This window comes from Dermochelys coriacea, chromosome 7 (assembly GCF_009764565.3).
Source record: "Dermochelys coriacea isolate rDerCor1 chromosome 7, rDerCor1.pri.v4, whole genome shotgun sequence".
In the NCBI taxonomy this organism is placed as follows: Eukaryota; Metazoa; Chordata; order Testudines; family Dermochelyidae; genus Dermochelys; species Dermochelys coriacea.
Window position 1 is genome coordinate 24,545,774 of NC_050074.1, and position 12,457 is coordinate 24,558,230.

The window sequence follows — 12,457 nt, forward strand, 5'->3', positions numbered from 1 at the left end:
TCAAAAGCCAGAACGCTATGAAGCCTGTCAATAGGCCTTCCACCCCTATGAATAAGGGAATAGTGGGATTGTCTACGTCAACTGTTCAGGTCAACGACATGTGAGGCTGAATAAGAGCATACATCTCCCATAGAGATCTCTACCATTCTTCATCTTCCTCCTGAAGATGATCATCCACATACTTCCAGTAGATTCAATGGAATCAAGGGAATAGATAATGGATTCAAGAAAAATCATTCCCAAGGGTAGAAATTCTCACTACTGTAGTGTGGAATGGCTCAGTACCATGAAGCAGGTTGCTGCCTGTTCCAAATTTCAATGAACTGCCCAGAATGTGACAGATCTGTCCTGCACCCTGCAAGCTCATTTTACCGGACATTAACAAATTCTGGACCGAGTTTGGGGAGAGCTATGCATCATGACAATGTAACTGTATGAGCACAATGTAGCACTGGGGCAATACACAACCACCACCACATGAATTGTATCACAACAAAATAACGTTCACTCCCCTCTCCTCTACTCCATAGGTCTAATCCCTAAAGGTTGCAAATTAATTTTTTTGCTTAGTATTGGCCCAGTAGCACTCCATTGATCAATATTGCAAGTTCTCACTACCAACACAGTTACTATTCTTGCCCTACATGCACCTCTGATCTTCTCCTGGGTTAGGGGGTGAAGACACCATACTCCTGTCTTTTGCACAGGCAAGCCACCAACTATGCAAAAGTCTGACTGATGTGGCCATTATATGAACAAAGAGCTAGATGGACAGCTAGCAAAAAGCTTTTACTTAACGGAGCAGTCATTGCATTAATAGCGAGTGCCCTCTAGTGATCTAATGGCATTATCACATCCAGATGGAAAAAAAAATTCTCATGCTGCCTTGTTGAAAGATCCCTATGATACTCCTGAGAGAGTAACTTATACAAGGACCCCAAAACACTAGTTATATCCTTATCACAACCAAGCAGAACAAATAGTCTAAAGCTTCTTCTGCAAATGTTGTCTTCCCCCAAAGTCAGTCAGTTTAGGAAGTCCAGAGAACACCATGCCCAGCATCCAATGTGCCGATTTGGTGGGAGAAGCTGCCACAGGTGCCAGTCAGCCACAAATCATGCTTGAGGACCAGGAAAGGACAGAGAAACACTAGTCCCCAACACTGGAGTTTTAGGATTAAAATTGTGATGGAAATTTCAGCCTAACATCACCTGAGCAGAAATCCAAGAGATGCTTTTCTGAGCCAGAATTACTGCTACCATTACACATCTTCCTATATATTAGTTCAGTGTTGTCTGCCTCTTGCCCAACATGTGTATAAAAACCCCAAAAGCTTTTCCTTACTTCTAATGGGTGCTTCCATCTGCACATTCTTGCGTTTCTCTGGTGGCGGGGGTGTTACAGGAGCAGCACGCCGGGGCTGTGGCGGGATCTAAAAGAGAACATTTTAGAGCAATCAAAGGAGGTTGACAATCAAGATACACTCCTTATTATAAACCTTTGTGTGAAGGAGTGCGCGCACGCACGTGTTAATGTCTCCTCATTCCATAAAGATATTAATAGGTGACTTCCTGCAAGAACAAAGCAGAAACTCTGAAACCTCGCTTTATTTCCTCCCTTGACAGGAAAGCCAGCCCTTGTTTAATTGCTATGTTCAGCAGCACACAGCATGTGTGTCATAGAGACCTGTCAAGCATTTACTTTTTTCTTATTCCAGACGCAATCCCACACGTTCACCATGACTTTACAGTGATCTCAACAGCCCCACAGAGGCAGCATACAGTGTGCATATCTAAACACACTTTTGGAGAGATCCATTACATCAGCCACAAATATCCTTGCAGAAAGACAAAGCCAAGGACTGGAACTACGTAAATTCCTTCCTAATTCATACTTCCATAGCAAATCTTATACAGAGAGTGAGAAACTAGGGCTAGAGTAGCTGTGTGTTGCCACAACCCCCGTGTTGTTCCCTGCTGCGAGATGCTTCAACTAGAGAGCTTCACAAAACGCCCCCTACAGCTAGTACTTCCCACATAATTCTTTCCTCCTGGCAATGGTTGTGGGTGGAATAATGGCGAGTTCCCCAAGACTCCTGAGTTATCACCTTTTCTTATGGATACAGGGACCTCACCACGATTAATCACCTTTACCGCTTAGTGTTTGTATGACTGCAGTTTGCTCCACGTAGGACTATGACCCCAGACCACTGGGAAACTGCAGCCAGCATTGAAAATAGCAGCCAACTTAAGTGGTGTTTTCCTCCAGGAAGGACACTGCACCAGAACCCATTGAACTGCAGGGAGGGACTAGTGCCAGTGGTCTCAATGAGGTGCACTAGACTCCAGCTTGGTCCCACAGAGCCCTGATGTGACAACATTGAGGCCATGCTACATTTCTTCCAGGCTTCCTCTTTAACGGTATTTGGGAGGGGAGGAGTTTATATTGATGGGCTGGGAAGGTGGTGGTCTTTTTTGACATACTGAATTTCTGTACGTTTTATAATGCCTGTAAAGCAAACAGGGTGGCCAAGAGTTCAAAATCATGAACCAGGCTCTCCAACATAAGGAGATTTTGAGAGAGAAGTTTTGGTTTCTTTTTTCTTAGCTTGTTTATGAGCCAACTGAGGACACATTTTCAAGTTTTTCTCTGTAACCATGAGGGCCAGAAACATTTGTTCTAAATGAAACCTGAGATGCTCCCATAACAAGACTCCAGCAGATAGAGCTTTATGAAAATGTCGCAAGACTTGCAATGCAATTGTGAAAGTTAGCAACGCTGCCATGAATAAGACTTGTTAGAAATCTGAATGAATAAGAGCCCCAAATAGTATACAAAGCTCTAATGGCACTACAGTGGCAAAGGGATAATAACAACTGGCCCCACCATACTCCATCTGAATTGCAGCACTAGGAACACATCCCCAGCAATATTAGCAGCTTCAAGAACACAAAGATAGACTTTCCAAGAAGAGCAATCTCTGAAGCCTAATAGTGACACCATTCTTAAAGAGACTGCTTCCCCCAGATAGATCACTGCAATGCACTCCACACAGGCTGCTCTACTTGGAAGTCCCAGCTGCCTGCTCAATGATGTTTCATTTCACCTGTGCTCTGCAATCTGTGCTGGCTTCTTTTTTCTTTCTGGGTTCAATTAAGGTGTCAGCCTTACCCACTGAACAGTAAACTAATTAGGATCTGGTTACCTCAGACATGACCTTTCTCCTCATACAACTGTGAAAGTGGAGATCAAATGGAAGCACTCAAGCTTCTGCTTAAGTGGAAAGGGGGTTTTGATTTGGAAGCAGATTCTTCTCAGTAAAAGATTCTTGATTGTGAAATCTGCTTTTCCCCACCTTCAGTTCAGGGCCTGGATTTATTAAGATCCAGACCATGCTCCTGCAGGTTGAAGGCTTGTTTCTCAAGGCAGAACTGGCCAGAATCCAGCACCACACCTACTTGCCTTTTAGAAATTATTAATCTTTGGCCCTAAAAGGCTGCACAGCTGTGAGAGGCACAATTAGAACAGAGGAAGCCTCTGTAAAATGCTGCCAGAAGCCCTTCCCAGGCTCTTGTAAGTGCAGCTGTGCTAAGGTCACCCCATCTTTATAGCCATGAAGCCGCTTAGCTTAGCACAATCACACATATATAAAAGTGGCAGGTTTTAGCAGCCTGCTTTAGTTAGTTTATAAGATCAGCATGCCACTATTTGGGGGCAGCCAGGGAAAGGGCTAATTCTAGGACACTTCACTGGCTCCACTACCCTACCAAATTTGTCAAATATTTGACCCCTACTCTTATAGAGTGGTGTTTGTACAGCAGTCAAAGTGTCATGGAACATAACCTATACATGGAGCTCTGGAAATCCTTCCTGCCAAGAGGAGGCAAGATAAACTTATTTCTGCAGAATCTAATCTTCATTTTAAGTATATCTTTAAAAATAAGCCTTGAGTCCTCACAGTTGTGAAAGGAATGTGACCAAGGCAGGACCATCTTCCTGAATGTGCACAGAGAACACCCCGCACCTCTGCTGTTTGGCAAAGCTGCGAGCAGCCGCCGTGGTGCTGGGTGTTCTCTTTGCACACTGAGGAAGATGACCTGGCTGTGACGGACTCCTCCACCTTGATCACATTTGAAAGGCTTCCCTTCACAACTGAGAGGCCTGGTAAATGGGCAGCAGTGAGAGTTTCCCGGATACCCCTTTAATTCTGAATAACTCAGTGAAACTGACCAAAATGCAATGCAGTGAAGGTGTCTATAATGAGGTGGATTCATATTGTTGATGGGTGGCAAAGCTGTGAACAGCAGCACAGGCAGGAGTCCAAATGAGAGGAGTCTGGAAGAGGGATAGAACAACAGACACTTCCTTTCTCACTCCCGTGCCCACTGGGCACCAAGAAGCTGAGTGGGTTAGGGCAGGCAGACCCACACCAACAGTCAAGGTGACAGCCCCTTCCCTTCCAGCAGCCACTGAGAAGAGGCTGAGCAAGAGGCTTCAAATTGATCTGACACCTGTTAGATGGAGACTTGTACAAAAAAAAAAAAAAAATGCCTCTAGGCAGGGCCCAGGCAGACCCCTGTAAGAATCTCAGCTGGCTCCCTCTTCTGAGCAGCTGGGGGTGGTGGCTGGACTTCTCTGCAAGGGCAAGGGACTCCCAAAACCATTCATTCCTCACCCTTTCTGTGTCCATCACTTCCTTCCTTCCAGATTCATGCAGGATTTTGCTCTGGCCAATGAAGGTAGGTGTGCTGCAGGAACTAATCAATGCTTCTTCAAGCACCGCCTGGGGAAAGGAAGGGGGCACTGAAGAGTGACTCTCCTATTCCACAAGGCTGGGTAGTAAGAGATCAAGATTGGTCCCCAAACTCCAAAGCTTAGAGTTGTGCTGTCTCATTATTTTTAAACAAGTATAATATACTCCTTGAGAAAAACTTTGCTGGGATGGACACTACTGTATATAGCAAAGCCCTGAAGAGCAGGAGCACAATTAGTTTATACCCAGGAAAGTAGCTTGCTGAGCATAAACGAACAGTGAGTTTTATAGCTCTTTCAGTTTCTAAGGCTTCAAGACTTCCCTATTGTGTCAGGCAGTCAAAATTAAATGGCAAAAAAACTTCATGAAGGGAGAGTTAAGGTTGCTTGGCGGTAGCTCGTGTCCTTCTAGAATGTTGAATTCAGCCACACTCAGACTTCTGAAAACCAGGAAATACAGAGTTAAAGTAAACACCTTCATAACCTTAATGCTGCCCCCGGAGCTAGCAACAGCCACTGGGAATTATCTGTATGAACTGCAGCTGCCTTGACTGTGTTGGGTGTTGCTGTATGGAATGGCGGAGGAATAGGCTGGAAGATTGGAAGAGCGGTGACTGCTTTATGAGAAGATCTGTGTCCAAGTCCCTCCTATGTGTGTTATCAAGAGAAGTGCATGTGTATCTTGAGGTTCCTGTCTGCATTATTTCAATACAGAATTGTGCAGGCTGTTGGTGGCTGAACACTGGAGCCTTCTTGCCATGGGTACTGGCAGAAGTGAGGTGGGATGTGAGAGCAGACTGTGGAGTTAATGCTGGTTAGGTTTAGGTGGTACCCTGTGTGCAAGTGTGAAAGGATTATAAAAGGGTAGAAAGTGGTTCTTAAAATGTTAAAAGTGTGGTATTCTGTCCAGAGAGTAGACTCAGTGTTTGAGGGTAGAGAGAGTGCAGGCAGCACCTGTCCACTACAGTGAAAAGGCAGTGGGAGTGTGTGTGTTAGGGTGTATCAGAGCATAACTCAAAGAGGGCAGAATTAAAGTTATGTGAGCATTTACCTTAACTCTGTATTTCCTAGTTTTCAGAAGTTTGAGTTTTGCTCAACTTGACGTTCTGAAAGGGCACAAGCTATTGCCAGGCAACCTTAACTCCTTAACCTTAAGGCTTAACTGTTAAAAGTGTTTTGCCATTTAATTGCTTAATTTTTTAAATAGAAAGAGAATAGTTTGCTGTTAGGAGTTAATGGTCATTTAGACAGTTGTAGTTCTCAACTATGTTCAGAGCTGATATGCTACTGTGGCTAGAAAGATCTTGATTGATTGAAAGATCTAGCTTTTCATCACCAGATCTCAAAGAACTTTACATCATTATCCATATTTTACAGCTGGGAAACTGAGACACTGAGCAGTGAAGTGACTTCCTCAGACTTCCAGCAGGCCAGCAGAAGAGCTAGGAAGAGTCCAGTCTAGTGGTCTTCCTACTAGACCACACAACTGCTGTGTGATTCAATACTCCTCCCCTCTCTTGCACATTTTGTTACAGTGGACTGGGGGTAACTGCCGTGCTCGGAAATGTTTGTACTGTGTAGCTACCAACAGGGCCAGTGAGAGAAATCTTATCCTGGCTTTTGTCTCAAAACCTTGCCAAGTTTATTACATAATGGTTACAGTAACTTTAAGCAAGTGGAGGGGGGGGAGAAAAAAAAAGACTGGTGTGTGTGTGTGGCTCCCTGCCCCATCAATCCCCGCAATATGTAGTCCCAGCCCACTTTTCAGCTCCACTGACCTCTCCTAGCCTGTAAAGCCATTAGCTGGAATCATAGAAGCCATTGACATGCAAGAAGTTGCTCCTTGCAATTTCCTGCCTTACCCTACTGCTGCTTACACACATTGCAGGCAGCAGCTTACTGAAGGGCAACACACTATCTTGGCTATGTAGCCCAAACCACACAATGAGCTGGGTCCCTCACTCCCACTTCAGCCAGGCTTCCCCAGCCCTGCCCGAGGTGCATCCAGTCTGCTTCTCCTCCAAATCATGTCCTTATTGCAAACTGAACAGCCTTCCCAACCCACACAGGGGTGGTGTGTAGTTTAACTATTTATTTTCTTAGTTTCAGCTGTGTAAATCGGTTATCTTCATTACCCCCCACCCCACATCTCAGCTCACATGGAGGGTTAGGAAAAGGAGCTCAGACACCCCCAAAGAGGAGTATGATCCCCATATCCCAGAACACACAGTGGGCAAAGGGAGGGGACTCCCCCACATCACAGCATTCACAGGAAAAAGGGAGAATTCAGGGTTGACAGCCCCTTGCTACTAAACCCCCAACTTCCTGTTACGCCTCCCATCTTCTCACCCACACCACCAATGCCTACCCCCTATTTAAGCCTCCCCAATCCCTTTTCCCTGTCTTACTACCCATTCCTATTTATCCCCCCACAATATCCGGATCACTCGCTGCAGACCCAAAACCCTCTCCCTCATTACCATACCACCCTATCTTGCTCCCTGAATCACCCCTTCCCACCCTGTAAGGTCACAAACGGTCTCTTTTCTTTTCAAAAATAGTTTAATTGTCCTCTGAATATTCTGTTGTACTCAGATTACACTTCTCAAAAAATTTGCTAGAGGCAGATTTTTACCAAATGTTTACAGTTTATTCTCAGACTTCTAAGGGTTGATTTCAAAAGTTGCTAGACCCTGTGAATTTAATGAAATGCTGTTTTTTCCTTGGGGCTGCATCTCGGGAACCCCTTGCTCAAATGACTCAACATTTGGATTACAAACTCCACCCTACACTCCCATGAGACGCAACAAATTTCAAGACAATCCATGTAAGCACACTGATTCTAGAGCACTAAGAAGAGTCATCCTTTTAACAGGAAGGGCTTCCCAACCTTATCTAGAGCAGAGCTGGTGCTCAATTTTATAATATTGTATAAAACTGAAGGGAGAATGAAGGGGAGGGCCTCTACGTATCCATGAGCAGCACAGCAGACTCAGAGAGGTGGTAAATGGCCCATTCATCTCAGTGAGATGTTCTCAGCTGAAACAATACCTGATGGAGATGAATACAGCCTGAAACAACCTCCGAGATGTCTGAACTGATGTTATCATTCACATCAGTGGGAGGTGTTGGCACTTAAAACAGGCCAAAGAAAGAACCTAAGGCTTGCTTGGCAGCAAGAGTCCCATGATGCTCTGCAGTTAAGTTAACTTTCCGGAGTGGAATTTTACTAAGGGCTTGTTTACATTGGCACTTTACAGCACTGCAACTTTCTTGCTCAGGGGGTGTGAAAAAAACACCCCTAAACACAGCAAGTTTCGGTGCTGTAAAGCACCAGTGTGCCAGCACTGGTAGCTATGACCCTCGTGGTGGTGGTTTTTTTTAGCGCGCTGGGAGAGCTCTCTCCCAGTGCTCTGCCACAACCACACAAGCCATGTTAAAGCGCTGCCATGGCAGCCCTTTAACATTGCCAGTGTAGACTAGCCCTAAGCAATAACCTTTAGAAATTGTTGCAAGAGATATTTTAGGAATATTAACCACAAAATGTGCACAATAGATAGAACAACATTATCCCAAAACAGAAATAAGCAATGACTAACCATAAGGTATTGAGGCAATTGTAAAGTTATAAGGGAACAGAAATCTTAGAAAATGACCTAAGATAAGAAGTAGGTACCAAAAAGCAGGAAATAGACAAGGATTGGAATGATAAACACAAAAGGGCAATACGGGTATAACTGCCCTGAGAAATCAAGAGGAAGTAGAGACCATCTGCTGTCTGGACTGACAGCAAGTACGTACGGGGAAGGGCTTCCACAGCTGTTGGTACCTCATGCCTCTCTGAGCATGTGCTGTCTTTATTAACTGTTAAACCAACAACTCCAAACAAACTGATTTATCTGAGGTTTGTTATTAATAAACTAACCTGGACTCAAGAGAACCCCTCTCACGAATCACAGTTACAATTTTTACAAGTATTATTTATCAACTGGTTATTCATTATCGATTAATTATTAATCGGTTATTAACAGTGTTCCCTCCCCCCCACAGGGAGTTTATGGTATGTGTCAAACACGAATGTTCTCAGCTTCTCACTCTAGTCTCAGAAATATGTTATTGGTGCATATCAGTTTGAGCTCCCCATCCAAAGGGGAAGGACTTCCCCAGATCCTGACTCACATGAGGAGCGGGGGTAGGGAGAGGGGCTCAGACACCCCTAGAAAAACAAGCCGCCTCAAACCTGACTCAGGAGGGGGGCAGGATTGGATGGTCACATCCCCATAGATGGGCAAAGGCCTCTCACATTCTGGCACATACACACAAGTGCAAGGCTCACACATCACTGGGGGTCAGGGACCTGCAGATTCCAGCTCACATGGGGGATAGGGAGATGAGGGGAGGGTATAACCTAAGATGTGAGAACCATGTTCTGGAGGAGGCTTGCCTAAGTGAGGAGTCACATCCCTGTGGATGGCCCAGGGGCCCCCAGATCATGATACACACATGGGAAGGGAATGTGGGGCTGACAGATGCCTCTGGCCCTATTCTTCCCCACTCCCCCATCACTGACATCCATGTCCCCTTTCCCAATGTCCCATGCCTCTCCTCGCACTCTCCTTAGTCCTCAACCCCTCTTCTCTATTCCCATCTAGCTCTTCCACCCCTTAATCACTCTCCCTGCAGTGAGCATTTGCTTGAGTAGATTTTCCCCCAGAAAAAAGTTTCAGCACCTTCTGACTATTCTGCTGTCCTCAGATTACATTTCTGGTTTGATCTCTGTCGGTCTGCAAAAAATGTGTCAACTTTAAGAAAAGTTGTCTTTTCCCCATGAGCTGTATCTCACAAACCCCTTGGTTAAATGGCCCCAAATTTAGATCACTGACAGTACCCTATGTCTCCATGAGGTGTACCAAATTTCAACAAAATTTTATTAACAGTATTGATTTCAGAGCACTTAAAACAGTCAAGCTTTAAACAGTAAGCTGGCCTTAACCTTAACTCTAGCAGAGATGTCATTCTCCTACCCAATACTCTAGAATTTTTTTTCCTCCATAAGAATTGGTTCTCACATAACTACCTTAGGCTGGTGAATTAAAGTGTCCAGCTACACTCTCCGTTCAGTTCAGCCTTCGAGAAGCAAGGAGGCAGCATCACTGTTGAACCACTGTAAACTGTAAACCACCCACCAAAATCTTGCCAAAAGTTACAGTATGTTAAATAACAGGACTTGACAAGAAACCCATAGCAGTTAAAAGGTGTCTCCCTGTAAGCTTCTGTTCCTCTCAAACACCACAGGAAAGGGTTTAAAATGTATTTTTTTTCCCCAAAGTAGCTTTACAAGCAGAAAGGAGGAAACTACCTTACAGATAAGGTAGTGTGGCTTTTGCTTTTTTGCATAAGGTGGGGGAGGGATATTTCTGCTCCATTTTGTATTTTCGCAGCATATCAGAAATATCCCCATCCAGGGGTTATAATTATAATCTAATTAGTTCTTTCAACATGGGCCAAGCACATTCTAATGAGAACACACCCAAAGTTGTCAGTCTCTCATCCATCACAGACGGGAACGGTGCCCTCTCGTTAAGTCAAAGAATTTGTGTTCCTTTGCATCTTCCCTGCAGCCAGGTGAGAGCAGACTTAAAAGAGAAGCTGGGAATTACTTGGAGGTTTGTCAAGCCATTTGGCTAGCCTAAAAAAGCATAGCTGGTTTTCTCCTTTATCAGAGGGCTTTAGAATTGGTTTGGTTTGGTTGCCTACAGGGGCAGAGCACTGGAATAGAAAAATAAAGGATTTGTTAGGAAGCCTGTACACCAGCCCCTTTTTATCATCTCCACAGACTTATGTTTCCTGATTAAGTCAGTAACTAGCCCCTCCTATCAGCAGTGACGGGGTAATGGTGCCACTATAAACGCTCATCTTGGACAGATGCAGCAATCCTACACCAACATGTCCCATCTGTCTGAAGGGAACTTGCATCTCTTTGCTATCTCCCACCATGTAATCAGTTACAGAATCTATCCCAAACAATTGCTGCTAAGTCTGTCCTGGCCGGTCTCTCTGAAGACTTGTTGAAGACTTGTTGACGGCTCACAGTATTCTTGTTCCATGTAGGTAGATTTCTGCTTTTAAGTCACATTTCCTGTGTTTTCCTCCTCTAATTTGTTACTACCAAAGATGTTCACAAGAAAAACAGGATCTTCACAATTTGAGCAGAGGAATAAGCAGACACACAGATGAATTCCTAAGGAACAAAGATCCTATTTTTGTGCAGATTTAACAAGGAGAAAATAAAAGCACAGAAAAAAATATGACCTCAGCAGAACTGTCTCTAAAAACAATGTATTTCGAAGTATTCTCCGAGGACTTGGCAGCTCTTTAAAAAGGTGTCAAGAAAGAGACAGTAGCACAAACTAGAAAAGATGTTGCACATTTACATAGTCTTGTATCCTCAGTGATCTCAAATTGCTTTATAAATGTAAAGAATACACCAGGATCATACCAGCCACATCTGGGATGGGACACAGCAGCTGTATAGTAGCAAACAGTGAAGCTACACAATAGTTCAAGGCAACAAGTGTAACTGAAACTGCACAGGGACTATTATGTATGAGACAAGAGGGAGGGACCCTTTAAGTAAGAATCTAGAAGAGGCCAAGATTCCGTTACCTGGTAAAGGCCTTTATCATCCTCTTGGATCTCCGTGTTTGGCAGGCTGTGGTGTCGCTCATAACCTGTCCGGCACATGCCATTGGGCTGTCGTGCTAAATCCAAATGGTGATCACTGGAGGATGGGGTCATAATCATTCCCTGACTGGCTGGTGAGTGACCTTTGCGTGACACAGTCTCCTTCCGATGATGGATCAGTTTCCTGGCAGATGGAACGGAAACAGGGGCATTAGGGACATGGGTGAAGCGATGAAGTCAGTACCCAATGCCAAGAAGCTTAAGTCTGAAACTGGACTGTGGCTACAACAGATATCTCCATAGGGAGGATCTTTACTGAAGATAGAATACATCCAACTCCATGGAACTACTGAGGAAGCACCTCTCAGAGAGGAAGGAAAAGTCTTTGTAAAAAGCACATTATTTGTGAATCAGGGTTCACAGGCGACATATCTCCACTTCATGGTATGGAGGGCTAGTTGTTATGCCATGCACTTTAGACTTGCCTGCACCTTAGCTCTATGGCTCCCTTACAATGTCCATGATTGTCTGATTTGAGGTAAAGCAGATATGTCTCAATCCATAACTCAAGGTATCAAAAGTCTCATACTAAGCAATTGTTAACGGCGTATTACAAAGACACCCTGCTCTGACATCCCTGTCTCAAGCACTAAGTTTGCTAATCCCAATAGATTTTTAAGCAATGAAGGAAAAACAAATACACCAAACCCTGAACATGCCCCTCCCAGCAAAACTCAACTTCAGCAAGCTCTGGACATCAATTCAGCCTCTCTCCACCTTTAAATGACACTTTCTTTGTCCCCCAGGAGTGGGCTATTAAAGGATCACCCTGCAATTGCTGCCCGCTGAAGGTAACATCTATTCTTCGTATTCTATACAGGTTATTATACTGTCCTCCGTACTGTAGTGTCTCAGAGCCTTACAGAAGTGCATTAAGCAATGCGGCTGACTGTCATGTGTGGATCTATTCTCCCTCAGACTCTCTCCCATGGAGAAAAGTGTGTACACAATGCAGTGATTT

The 12,457-nt window shown here is 44.5% G+C and overlaps 1 protein-coding gene across 7 annotated transcripts in view; it reads right to left on the reverse strand.

Moving 5' to 3' along the window:
• NCKIPSD (NCK interacting protein with SH3 domain) overlaps positions 1-12,457 on the reverse strand; it is a 106,730-nt gene that overhangs the window by 51,537 nt on the left and 42,736 nt on the right. For all 7 annotated transcript variants that reach the window (XM_038409925.2, XM_038409919.2, XM_043518204.1 and 4 more), the window contains exons 3-4: positions 11,419-11,620; positions 1,345-1,432 (exon numbers count right to left, since the gene is read on the reverse strand). In XM_038409925.2, coding sequence (XP_038265853.1) covers positions 1,345-1,432; positions 11,419-11,620 — 290 coding nt within the window. The remainder of the gene's footprint in view (positions 1-1,344; positions 1,433-11,418; positions 11,621-12,457) is intronic.